We start from the raw sequence: 14,368 nt of genomic DNA, 5'->3' as shown, positions 1-14,368 counted from the left end.
TTTTACATCAGTTATTGCCAGAACCGAGCCAAAAATACCCTTTGAGAATGGGAAGAGTTACCCCAAAATATAATACCATATGTCATAAGTGATTGAAAATAAGCAAAGTAGACTACTGTTTGTGTTGAACTATCACTTACTTCAGATACTGTTCTAATAGTGAAAATTGCAGCATTAAGTCTTTGAACAAGATCCTGAAAATTCTGTGTAATTAGAATGTCAGGTTTTGTTGAATTATGTGTTAGAAACTGTAAAAACTGAGTCTTACTGTGATTTAGCATTACTTTATTTTCTACAAGTGATGAACCTGTGTCTTGAACTGCACTATTTGAAACAGTACCAATGTTGCACACAACATCCATTACTACCAAGCTAGTAATAACTCTCTTGGAAAATGGATTTCCGAGATTGATATCTGAAAGACTCCACGATACTCACAAGGGGAGTAATATTTGAGAATCACCTGTAATACTAGGAGGCATATCATTCATATAAATAATGACTAGTAGTGGCCCCAGCACTGATCCTTGGGGCACCCCCCCCCCCCCCCCCACCTCAACTGTGCCCCACTTGGACCCCACATCATAGCCACTCTCATTACTGTGGAGAATGACCTTTTGCTGTTTGTTAAAGTAAGAGGTGAACTAGTTGTGAGCTACTCCCCATGTTCCATTATAGTCTAGTTTCTGGAGCAATATTTTGTGATCAAAATAATTGAATGGCCTAGTTACATCAAAAGAGATGCCTAGCATTCAAAACGTTTTCTTTGATTTATCTAATACCTCACAGAGAAAAGAGAATGTAGCATTCTCAGTTGTTAAACCACTTCCAAAACCAAACTGCACGTTTGACAGCAAATTACATGAAATGAAATGATCCCTACATACATAGTTTTTTCAGTAACTTTAGTAAGCACTGATATCATAGAAGCAAGTCTAAAATTGTCTACATTGCCCCTTTTCTCCCTTTTTATAAAGTGTCTTTACTACTGAGTACTTTAATTGTTCAGGAAATTGACCATTCTTAAAGGAAAAATTACAAATATGGGTATGTACAGGGCGAACATGTGCACAGTACTTTAGTACTGTGCTAGGTACTCCATCATATTCATGAGAGTCCTAAGCCTTCAGTGATTTAATTATTGGCTCACTGTCCCCCTAGTCAGGAATGTAGGAAAAATAGATAGCTACTTACCGTAAAGAAGACACATTAAGTTGCAGACATGCACAATTAAAAGACACTTGCACAGAGCTTTTGCCCACAGCCTTCATCAGCAAAAGAGAAACACACACCATTCAGATACACAAATGCTCCTTGTGAGAATCATGGAGGAGTATTTCAGATATCACTCTCAGAAATCCATTTTAGACGAGAGTTATATGATTCTCTGTAGAAACTAAGTTTTAGGTTAATTCACCAATTATGTTCAGAAAGTCATTGTCAAATATCATACATGTATATGATTTATCAGTAACAGAAACATTCTTACAATGTACAGACTTCATATTGTTGACCATGTGCTGCTGGCCAGATACTTCCTTATGACTGACCCTATAGTTTTAATTTTATCCTATGAATTATGTATTCTATTTGCATACCACACATTCTTTGCCTTCTAATAACATTTTTAAGCACCTTACAGTACTGTTTGTAATGGGCTACTGTAACTAGATTGTGACTACTTGACTAATGACCTCAGCAGTTGAGTCGCATAGTGCTCAGAGCCATTTGAACCATTTTGTGACTACTTCCAACATTTTGATATAAATCCTACTTTGTTCTACATGATATCCTTATCCCACTAGTTAGCTACCAAGTATTCTGTTTTTGATGTTCTAGTGGAAAGCAGCTTTTGAAGAGGATGAAAAATGTGTTAAGGAATGCATTATGTTTGTCATCTATGTTATCAGCACTACAAACATCCTACTCCCACTGTTGTTCCTTAACAAGGTTTAAAAAACTACCTATTGCCATTGAATTAGCTTTTCTACATAGTTTGTAATTATATGTAACATTTGTTTGTGTGCAGAAACCTTTTAGGATTAAAATTTGTGCATCACGGTCTGAAAGGCCATTCACCCTTTTACTAAGAGAATGCCCATCTAGTAATGAGGAATGAATAAAAAATTTGTTTATGCTTGTGCTACTGTTCCACTACACCCTGCTAGGAAAAAATACAGTGTGCATCAGATCATATGAATTTAGGAGATCTTCCAACATCCTTTTTCTTGCACAATAATATACAAAATTAGGGGACCTACAAATAAATATAATTCAACTGCCCCTGCACAACATTCTAATACCTGTTCAGTGCAGTGCTTTGCTACATCTATGGACTCAAATGGAATACTGTTTTTTATGTACGTGGGCACTCCCCAACTCTGCACAGAACTACTTCAAAAACAGCCATGGTGGATGGTACAGTACTTCCCAGTCCCATCGACCGAACAGAGCAGCCACAGCTTGTGTTGTATACACCCATGCATTGTTGTGCAAATGGTGGGTGGGTTGTGCAGAAATTGTCGCCACTTCTTTCACAAAGCTGGTCGCAGGTGATGCTCCAATAGTGAACAGTAATTCTGTGCTTTGATGGTCTGCTGTGGAGGAATGTAATGTGTTAGGATAACACCATCACAGTTGTACATGAGAATCACCATAACCATTCGCACCATCAACAGAACAGGCTCTGCTGACTGTATAGTACACCTTCCACATCACTGGCAACAGGTTCTACACAGTGCTGGTGACTACTTTGAAGGACAGATGAAAACATGTAACTCTTCTATATCAGTTTCAGTTGTGAATAAATAATTGCCACTATTTAAGTTCCAACCCTCGTATATTGTCTCAAAAATCTCATCTGGATATTATGGTGTTTCCAACAAATTACTAAAGATTTGTCCCCATATAATAAGTCCTGTATTATATGAAATATGTAATGAATCACTAACTTTTATCATTTTTCCAGGAATATTGAAATAGGCAACTGCTAAAACCCCTCTATAAGAAAGGTGATAGGAGAGATTCCAGTAACAAGCCATCTTTTTTGCTACTGACATCATTTTCCAAAACTTTTCAGAAAGTGATGTATTTTGGGACAGTATCCCACCTGCACAACAATAATATCCTCAATAAATAACAGTTTGCATTTCAAAAGACTTGTTGTACTAAGAATGTCATTTACAGATTCACTCAGCAAATTTTACAAGCATTGAATAACAGAATAGCACCTGATGATATTTTCTGTGATCTATCTAAGGCATTTGACCATGTGAATCACAGTGCTCTCCTAGATGAACTGAGGTTTTATAAAATTTACTGTATAGCCAACCAATGGTTAATACACATCTAACCAAAAGAGTACAGAAAATTATACTCAGTAATTCAACCAATATAATCGGGGGAGATTCTGCTGACTGGGGAGAAATCTCACATGGGGCTCCCCAGAGCTCACTCTTAGATCCACCATTATTCCTCATATATTTAAACGATCTTCTGTCTAATGTACAACAAGTAGAATTAATTTTTAATGGATAACAGTAATACTGTAATCAATCCAAGCATACATAACACAACAGAAGACGTGATAAACAGTGTTCTTAAAAATGTCATTGACTGGCTTTCTGTGGATGGTCTCTGATAAATCTGACACATAGTGAGGAAATAATAAATAGGGTGGGAACATCAAAATTTTATGGTGTCCATGTTGGTGAAGATTTAAACTGGAAAAAGACCATTTTTGGAACTCCTAAAACAACTTAGTTTAGCCACATTTGCACTTAGAATCATTGCAAATCTTGAGAAGAGACAAATAAGTAAGTTGACATATATTTATGTGTTTGCATTCAATAATTTCTTATGGAATAATTCTGTATTCTGAAGTAACTCATCTTTAAGGAAGAACATCTTCTTTGCTCAAAAACTTGCTGTTAGAATAATATGTGGTGCTCATCCACAGTCGTCTTGTAGACATCTGTTTAAGGAGTTGGGCATTTTGACTACTGCTTCACAGTATATTTATTTCCTCATGACGTTTGTTGCCAGTAATCCACTGCAGTCCAGTAGGACCATTGATTTACATAATTACAATACCAGAAGAAAAGATGACATGTATTACACCACGTTAAGGTTGTCTTTAGCACAAAAAGGGGAGCACACTGTTGCAACTAAAAATTTTGATCAGTTATCCAGTGATATAAAATATCTGACTGCAAAGTAAAATTTGAAAACAAATTGAAAATGTTGCTCCTTGACATCTCCCCCTATTCCGTAGAAGGTTTTCTACTATTATAATGTGTAAAAGATGATGGAAAGGAATTACTAATGCACATCTGTATAGGTCAGCCTGTAGCCAGATTTACAAATTAATTTGTTGTTTGAATGTAAAATGACTGATTCCAGATTTGCACCAGGCCAGTGAGCCACACAAAATTATTACAATATCTGCAAGATAAACTGGATACTTTGGCCTGTGTTGTGACTTAAGTACTAATAATTCTGCCCTTTTCGAGCTACTGTCAGCTGGTATGTTACAGTGTCTCTTTTTTTTCCCTCAATGCCTTTGTTGTGGGGCCCTCATATTGTAGCCTATAACTCAAGAATTTGGAGTGTTATTGGTAAGTTTTTTTTTTTTTTTTTTGTCGAGTTTCGAAGCACAGAATCTTCAGATCATTTCACAGAAGTACTGTAGTTCATCTCTTTGTGTTAGTCACAAATCTTACTCGAACTGAATAACAGTGGATAGTTAGAAATGAAACTGTTTGAAGTTCCAGCATGCACTACAATTATATTATTCTCTCTGCTGATAGGAGCTGCCCTGACAGTAACATCTGTCCAGCCTTTTTGTAAAATGTGTTCTGCATTAACCCACATTTCATTAGGTCAGTTGATATGATTGGAATTTGTCCCTACTAATTCACTCAGAAAACGGTGGTTCCAGATCATAATTTTTTGGTATTCCAGTAATAACTTATATCCACAAATAGATTTATAGCAGGATCCTAACTCTTTTTCAACTCTTATCACCTCAAAACAGGTCAGCTGTTACAAGGGTGGTATTGGTGTGTTTCTTTTTAAGATTCCTGCGCTCCGTCTTTGAATAATATGCACATATTTCACAACAAATTGCATCTTCTTGAAAGGAATTGAGACTTGTGACCTTCCAGGCACCTCTTCCTCCCAGGCATTGCGGATTTAGATGACTTGCCTATTTCATCTTTGTATATTTCTACTTGCCAAGTCATATTACTGATTGTTCCCTGATTTTTAGAGCAGCTGCAGTGCGCTCCACCAATTTGCCCAAAGCAATGAGAGGTGCTCCTGCATTGCTCTATCTCTCAAGATATTTCCTCTAGGAACACACAAAGTCATGTGACTGACTGTGCATAGTCACACCACATCTAATACTTTTTGAAAGTGATCTAGGAGTGTGCAGCCCACCGCTTCAGCCCACTGCCTGTCAAGTGACAACTTGTTTTAATCAGACTGTAAGCCATAACAACTTGGTACTCAACATGGCCTGTAGCAAATGCATATGCAGCAGTCAAAGGTTTGGAGGTTGGAGGAGTAGACGACATGGAGGCATAATATTCTCAGTAGGACAAATGGTGTGTGTGGGCTTTCACCAGTCGGGAAATGTGAATAGTCCACCTGTTCTGTTCTGAGCATGAATGTGTCAGTTGGGTTTCTAGGCCTCCTACAAAATTACAAACTGACACGGATAACCCATCTGAGGGATTTAGGAACTGGGTTTCTTACACTAAAAACTTGAAGTATCTTAATCATGGGTCTTGGGAAGCAGGCAGATTATGTTTGCTCCAATACTAGAAAGCTCTTTTGTAATCCTGGTCCAATTATGGTTGCTAGCTTTATTGATTAGCTAGGCCGATGGGCATCTGAAGATCACAGAGATGTTGTTCACAATGAATCTGACCAAAGCTGCTAACAGAACCAATTCCTTGCACAGCCCCATTGTTGAGGCTGCTGAGCTGTCGTTAACCATCTGCTGTCAGCTCCTTCTAATGTGTCAGGCTAGTATAGCCTGCAGTTGCCAGCCTTTCCTAAGGTTTGGTGACCATCTGTGGAAAGGGCATTCTCAGATTTCTCATTAACAACAAATACATTTCGAATATGTGCAATCAGACCTAGTAGCATGTGAAGTGAATCCAATATCTGTATTAAGTCAGGGTTGGAGCTGACACCCATCCTGCTTGCTAAGGAGACCCAGAATTATTTTAAATTTAACAGACGACAAAAGCTACTTTACCCAATGTTGCGTTTTTAAAATATTATTTTATATTAGCATTGAAGTTGTATCCTAACCTACAGTGATGGGCTGAAGCAGGGGAATAACATTGGTTGCTCTGTGCTGTGCCCCAGTTGTACCCTCGAGATCCACTTAATGTGCGAGTTCCTTGTCTATGATACGAGTGTGTATGCAATCTTTATGGCAGTGAAACAGATGAGATGTATTCAATTTCACATCAGCTCCAACTCTCTGAATACAAAAATGTGTCACCTAGCGCATGTATGCAGCAGAAAGGCAAGTATAGTCCATTCATAACTCTCTGCAACATGTAAATGATGTACCCGGACATGTCGGAATTTGATGCGACAGAGCAGTGGATGGAATAGCAGAGGAAGACTGAACAATATCTACAGTAGCACAGTTACAGTTACTGGTACCTTACAGACAGAGACCTCCCTGTTGAGGCAAGGTACTGTGTGTCAGTGGGGAGAAGAGTGTGTGGAAGTAAAGGACAATCAGTAGTGTTGAGTGAAAGATAGTATCCAGCCATTGCTTGGCTTCCTTCCTTCTGGCCACAGAAATGTGACAAGCGTTCTCCCTTCTACCCTGAAGTGGGCATAGCCCCATAACATGCAAGTTCCTTCTACAGTGAGAAGATCCACTGGTGTGTGGCGCAGGTGCTGTACCGTTGTGGTGTACTGTATTGTAGTTCATTGTATTTTATTTGCTGGCACTAGGGCAGTCCTAAACTTTGCTATAGGCATGTGAAATTTAAAAATTTCCCATCATGTAGATGGTTCCATGAAATTTTGGACAAACCGGCAGATTTCAAAGCTCCTTACAATGAAATATTGTGGCAACAAGTTACTGGCATCCATTTTGTGAGTAAGCTATAGGCTTCCTCTTTATCTTAACTGATAACTGAATGAGTGTAGCATGAGTTTAAAAAACATTCTGTAGAGAAAGATAAATACGAAACAGACACTGAATTCAGAATAGTGCCAGAGGACAGCGTCCTACATGATGTGACATGGTTTACTGCCACTATATAAAATACATTTACTCCAAATGGAAGTGAGATAATGGCTCTCCCTACAGCTCCCAAAAGAATTTTAATTTGTTATTGACGTTAAATATACAACAACAAAATGAACTAAACCATACTAAATGAAAAGTACTCATTGGCCACATTTTTATCTGAAAACCCTCCAAAAGACCTGTTGGTGCTGAAGAAAGTACTGTGATTGATTGATATCTAGCCCCTACTCTTTGACTCACTGAAAAATTAATCAGAAAGTTACTTTAAGCAAAGTATAATTACTGCTTCACAGCCTTCCTTCTAACATTATTGTCAATATTCGTAAGTAATGTATTTAAGGATCCATTCACCTCTTCTGCTGCATTGACATATTCAGCAGTTTAAATTTTGAATTTTAGAAGGAATATGCTATTAATACAGATATTTACACTTCCATTGACCACATAATAGAATTTAAAAAAATTGAATACACAATTTGGGATTTGCTGTTATTTATTGAGGTAAATGAAGACATATTCTTGAAGAAGTTACATACAGTAATGGAAACCAGTATAAAGGCAGGGTTTCCATGATATTAATAGTACAATGTTTGAAGCATACATGTATCAAATTTAATACATGTACAACATAAACACTCATGACAGAATTACAAGAGTAACAAAATAAGGCATTTAATTGGATAGATAAAAAATCCACTTACCAAGCAGCGGCAGAACACACACATAAAAGTCTGTTGTGATTGGCAAGCTTTCGGAGCCAGAGGCTCCTTCTTCAGGCAGAAGGGTTGAAGGGGAAGGAAGAAGGGTGAAGGAAAAGGACTGGAGAGGCCAAGGAAAAGGGGTAGATTTTGGGAAAGTCACCCAGAACCACAGGTCTGGGGAGACTTACTGTACGGGATGAGAAGGAAAGACTGATTATTGGGGACTGCATCAGACAAGATTTGAAAACCTGAGAGCTTAAAGGTGGAAGACAGGGTAATATGCAAGATTACTATGAAAACATTGCACATGAGTTGGTAAGAGTGAAAGGGTAAGTACATTGTTTGTAACAGAGGTGGGAGAGGGGGGGGGGGGGTGAAAAATAGATGGGAAAGAAATGAAAGATGTAGAAAACTTAAATGGAGTGAAGCAACTACTCTTTGCTTCACTTTGCTTTATTTTTCTACATCTTTCATTTCTTTCCCATCTATTTTTCACCACCCCCCTCCAACCTCACCTTTTCACTCTTACTAACTCATGCATGATGTTTTAGTAGTAATCTCTGTCTTGCAAATTACCCTGTTTTCCACATTTAAGCTCTCAGGTTTTCAAATCTTGTCCGATGCAGTCCCCAACAATCAGTCATTCCTTCTCATCCTGTATGGTAAGTCTCCCCTGACCCATGGTTCTGGGTGACTTTCATGAAATCTACCCCTTTTCCTAGACCTCTCTAGTCCTTTTCTTTCACCCTTCTTCCTTCTCCTTCAACCCTTCTGCCTGCAGAATGAGCCACTGGCTCCGGAAGCTTGCCAATTACAACAGTCTTTTATGTGTGTGTTCTGCCATTGCTTGGTCAGTAGATTTTTTTATTTATCCAAGTAAATAATTTTATCAATAATTGATTGTTTTCATTGTTATAAAATAAGGCATTTGCATTTCCTGGATGGAAATTGGTATAAACACTGTCATTGTCCTGTTGTGTTATTGCATTGTTAGTACTTTGTCCAACTTCCATTCTTCCTAATTATGTAAAAATCCTCTTTTGCATTGATGTTTGAGGGTTTGTAGTTCATGCAGTGAAATTGTAGGCCACACTTCTTGTATTTTTCTTTTCAATGCTCATATGCCTAAAACCCCTTTCCTCTGTGATATGCCTTGAAAGTATTCCCCATAGGTTTTCTGTGGGGTTCAAATCTGGGCTACATGCAGGCTAGGATAAGACAGGGATATCTTTGTATGCAAACCACTTTTTGGTTGTAGCAGAAACATGCACAGATGCATTATCATGTCAAAACATTAGAACTTCATCCCCTAGGTCCTCATACTTTCTTATCAATTCAGTCTGTAGCATCTAAGTGTGCATGTTAAGAGTTTATTCTAGTGTTCAGGCAAGCAATGCTTGATTTACCTACAGGCAGCCAGAATCATAAAAGTTCCACCACCAAAATTTCTGATCATTCTTACCTGCTGCTCTGTTCTCAGGTCATACCAATAATACTGAAATCCATCTGGCCTATATAAAGCAAGCTTCTTCTCATCACTAAAGATCACTTTTTCCTATTCTAAAGTTGATGACATAGGCTTTTCAGCAAACTCCAATCTAGCCTGTTTATGTTTGGGTGTTACAGCAGTTTCTACAGTCATTTCTTGAATGCGACATATTTGTCATGTGACAAAATTCATTGTCCATATCTGGCAGTTAATGGCAGTTGCAAATCGGCAGCAATTTGAGAAGAATAATGGTTTGTGGATCTTACTTTGCACAAATGTAACTTTTCAATGCCTCAGATAATTTTCTACTTCACATATTTTCCATTCTTTTGATAACATGTGCTCAATCCAACAAAATTATCATTCACTTTGCTCAAATTGCTCAACTTCTCGGCAATCATTTTTACTTTTTCATCACATGATAACTGTTTTCCCCGTGGCATTGTCACAGTTGTGGTTTATGTTGACAACATGCACTTTTACTAATGGTGCCCATTTCCTATATGTGGTAAAGGCACGTATGGGCACACTACCACTGATCTGAGCTGACTGCCTTCATGCTGAGTTCCATCCTCTATCACATGACTCATTGATTTCTTGTTTTATACTTTATTACTGACATCATATGCAATACCATTTGACTGCATTTGTCAATATACTGTATCTCATACTATTGCATATACACTGTGCACAACAGTTCCAAACAGTTATGTCAATTTTCCTACAAATATCCATGCCCGTATACTCATTTCCACTACTTTATTTGTTGAATCAATGGTGCATCTCTAAATACTGTTTAGTTCTCATGAGGAAATTTCTGTTAATTGATACAAGTATGCAACTTGGGGCCTCCCTCCATATCATATACCATAATTTTAAAGAGTATTCCTCAAGTTTAAACGTCTGTCCTCTTTTGCGTTACCAGATATAAGTCACCAACCATTTAATTTGTACATGAACCTGAATGAAGTTTTCTTGCTTATGCTACTAATACAATGCAAGTGTTTTAAAAAAATTAGTCTTTGCTTTAGGTGCACTTAGAGTCTGCAGTAGATTTTATAATTTCTCAGATCTAACCAATGACAAGTTAAGTCAGTGATTTTGATGAAATCATACTGACATGAGCACTGATTTCTCTCACATCCTACAGTAACTTCTCTGTATTAGTACGCATGTACTGCCTTGAACTACCCCATAACTCTGTAACCTGAATACCAATTTCTTTTTCATAACGATCCCGTCCAGCATTTGATCTTGTCCCTGCAACTTCTCATCGTGGAATCTTTGAGTATAAAATACATTTTTATTACATTTGGGTATTCCTTGCTAACTGTGCTCTTCATTTTGACAAATTTGGCAACTTTGTTTCTCTTTGATGTTTTTGGATTTGATTTTTTTAACTTGTGTTATCAACTATTGCAGAGCCTTTAAAACATTGCCATTTATACTGCAATGAGTGTTTTAAATACAAACCTGAACTATCCCTGAATTCTGAATACGTGTAGTATAATGATATTCACATTTACATGCCTTTTATGTTATTAAGCATTGCTTTTGGTTTCAGATATGACTTCACTGCTGCAATGGCACAAATTTTTCCAACAGTATTTGATCAAGATTTGTGTGATATAAATATATCAGACCATGGAAATGCAGATACCTCCAGAGCCATAATGAGGGACACTTTTAATGTGAGTGGAATTTACAGTTGCCGAAATATGGGGTCCTTCAGTGGGAGTGAATGCCTGTCTGGCCTCGATAGTCGAGATGGTGCTGACAGTGGTGAAGTAACTCCTGTTTCTGTCTCTGCAAGTTCTGAATTTGAATTTGATGGGTACTTCTCTAACATTGAATTAGATACTTCAGATTCTACTGTAATAGAGAATGTACCCAGCACTGTAAGACAAGATAGTGTACAAGAAACTCAGGAAAATGCTGTAGTGAGTTTCTCTGCAAAGTCAGTTGTAGATTCACTCGGAACCTTTACTGTTAAGGACACTATTGCAAGCAAGAAAGATAGAAGTATAGGACTTGATGGGGCCAAGTTTTTATCTTGGCTTGAAACGACTGATGTTTCAGAAGCTCGTGAGAGGCAGGGACCTGAGGAGTATACATTGGATGCTGAAAATATGGTAGATGCTGAAATTGATGTTACAGATGAAGAAGACAAGACAATAACATCATCTATGACCTCCACCTCACCTGCAAGGAAAACTATCTTTCAGGTGTTTGGTGACAATGCACTACGAGCTTCATGTAATCCGGCAGAATCAGACGCTATGGCGGGGGGAGAGCCTGTGCCAGAACATAACACTGAGAAAAAATGTCCATTTTCCATACACTCCAGACTGTATGTGTGGCCTAGTGATTGTGGAGACAGTTCTAGATCCCAGTCAGATAATAACATTCATGTGTGGGACTCTTCTTTAGCCATTGAGGTACCAAGTGAGAAAATAAAGTCGGAGCCAGCTTTATCCGAGGCTGTTGTGGAGCAAGCAGCTGCAAACTGTGAACAGTTGCATTCACTTCCTGATAGTTTAGATGTAAGTGAAAAACAAGATGTTGTTTAGATGACACAGTTTTCATTAGATATGCAAAGAATATGAGTGAGATATTCACTTTGTGAAACCTAACTGATAATACATGAATTAAACTCTTATGCTTCCATGAATTTAAGCAGGAAGTATACATGATGTGTGATGGTAAAAGTAAGAAAAAATCAAAATACAGTTCTTGAGACCTGACAGGATGAAGTTTTGTTAGTTTTCTTAGTGTCTTCAATGCATTCCGGTCTGTCATTGGCTGGAATGATACTGGCAATTCTTGCTCATTTCATTGATGATATGTAAATAGTGCAATAATATATACAAGCACAGTGTGTTTGCAGGCTGATTTTTTTAAGGCTCCTCTTTTGATTCGGTGTTCTGTCATTAATAGAAATTGTAATCATAGTGATTAGCTCTATTTTATTACGTGGAACTGAAAGTAAAGAACATTGTGTTATTAACAAGAGATAGTTTAGCTAGAATTATTAGAAGTAAAATGTTTCTACAAATTTTGTCTGTGGCACCATTGACAGACTGATGATTCATGTAGTTGCTTTATTTTTATGTGAGCTACAGGAGTGTATGGTGAAAAATGTTTCACAATTATTTTGAATAATTACCTATGTGAGATGGATAACCAACATCTCATTTATAAAGGTCTCATAGAGGGGGACAGTGGGAGAGAATGTTTGTCAAATAGCTACTGAATTCTCCCAAAGTAAAAGAGCAATCCATGAAAGGTGGTTTTTAGAGCCACTTCTTTCTCCCTCTTCTCTCTCTCCTGCCTCTTCCCTTTGCTCCCATTCAGTCTCCTTTGAGCACAGTGACAACTGTGTTCAACACATAACATTCATTTTGGATAGGAATAGGGTTCAACTCCTTGTCTGGCCATCCTGAATTAGGTTTCTTGTCATTTCCGTAAATCGATTAACATGAATGTTGGTATGGTTTCTTTCAAAACATGTGGTCAACATCCTTGCTCCATCTCTGATGACATCATTGACCCCTAATCTTCCATTCTGTCCTCTTCCCTCACACTTCAATTCTTCTTCCATTTCACTTGCTCTCCTCCTTTCTGCTCTATCTTTCTCTGCCATTTCATCCTCCTTCCATGTTCTTCTTTCTTCCTCTCACCCTAATGTCACCTCCCCCCCCCCCCCTCTCTCTCTCTCTCTCTCTTACTGAAAAAAATCTCCATTGAGAGGTTTGCTAATTTTAAGTGTTTATGATTTATGTAAGGCTGTTTTTTTGGGAAAAACCTTGTATGTATGATGCTACCTGCCAAAGTGTAAATGTTTTGTTGTTTGTGATTATTTTATCTAATGCTCACAGAATTGTTGTAATATTATGGAAGAGGGAGGGAGAGGGATAGAGAGAACAATTTTGTTACAATCTGGTTAAGTAAGCAGATGCGGATTATATATATAAGTGTTGTATGGAACATATATGTGATAAAAGTGCTGTGTGTGTATCTGACATATAATTTTTGTGGATAAACACTCTCAGTTAGTAGAAGGAAAGAGAGTGACAGAAGCATTTGACTGTGTGTATGTAATCAAGTGAGTATTAAGACAGATATTGAAGGCTTGACTTTGAGTTTTCTGTGCGAATAAAATTTCAGTGAAATTTAATGGAGAGATTATTATATTTGCAGCTGCAAAACAACTCACTTGGGCGTCATGAACATGTTTGTTCTTGAAAGTGGGACAATTTTTATGATGCAAAGATTAAGATTATAATTATGAATCTTCTATGGAAAATATTGGTGATAAAAGGGCTGTGGTATGTATAATTTTCACGGAGAGGTGCTATGAGTTAGTAGAAGGAAAGACTCGTGAACAGAAAAAAAACTGACAGTATTTAATGGCTTCAGTGAAATGTAGTAAATAGTGCAGTAGTGCAGAGTTGTTATTTAATGGTGGGAGTTAGACAACTAGTTTTAACTTTCCTGTACTATATGACAGTTTCCTCTGAAATGTAAATAATATATGATTGTTACTGTTGTTTGTTCAAGATATTTGAATAAAGCATACAGACAGCATTATCTAACAGTTTTTATATTTCAGTTGCGAGGTGTGATAAAAAAAGTAATGAGAATTTTTTAATTTTACGGGCTATATACATCCAATTTTCTAATTTTTTTTGTCTTGTTGATACACATGTCCCTGATGTATCTTTGCATTTTCAGTTGTTTTTAAATTTAGTTTATTGTTGACAGTCAAAAGGGTTGTATGTGTTTATGAGTACTTCATGAATTTTTACTTTTTAAAAAGATGGATCAAAGAATTTGCATTAAATTTTGCTTGAATAATAGAGCAAAGTGCAGCAGTGCATTTGAAATGTTGAC

At 37.3% G+C, this 14,368-nt stretch overlaps 1 protein-coding gene across 6 annotated transcripts in view; it reads left to right on the top strand.

Moving 5' to 3' along the window:
- Positions 1–14,064, top strand: part of LOC126470878 (inositol hexakisphosphate and diphosphoinositol-pentakisphosphate kinase) — a 591,274-nt gene extending 577,210 nt beyond the window's left edge. For 5 of the 6 annotated variants that reach the window (XM_050098893.1, XM_050098898.1, XM_050098892.1 and 2 more), the window contains one exon: positions 11,040–14,064. In XM_050098893.1, coding sequence (XP_049954850.1) covers positions 11,040–12,045 — 1,006 coding nt within the window. In that variant the 3' untranslated portion in view covers positions 12,046–14,064. The remainder of the gene's footprint in view (positions 1–11,039) is intronic. The other variant, XM_050098897.1, reaches the window with a different exon arrangement.
- The last annotated feature ends 304 nt before the right edge of the window (positions 14,065–14,368 follow it).

The sequence above is a fragment of the Schistocerca serialis genome, chromosome 3 (assembly GCF_023864345.2).
Source record: "Schistocerca serialis cubense isolate TAMUIC-IGC-003099 chromosome 3, iqSchSeri2.2, whole genome shotgun sequence".
In the NCBI taxonomy this organism is placed as follows: Eukaryota; Metazoa; Arthropoda; class Insecta; order Orthoptera; family Acrididae; genus Schistocerca; species Schistocerca serialis.
This window is presented reverse-complemented; position numbering and strand designations above follow the sequence as displayed.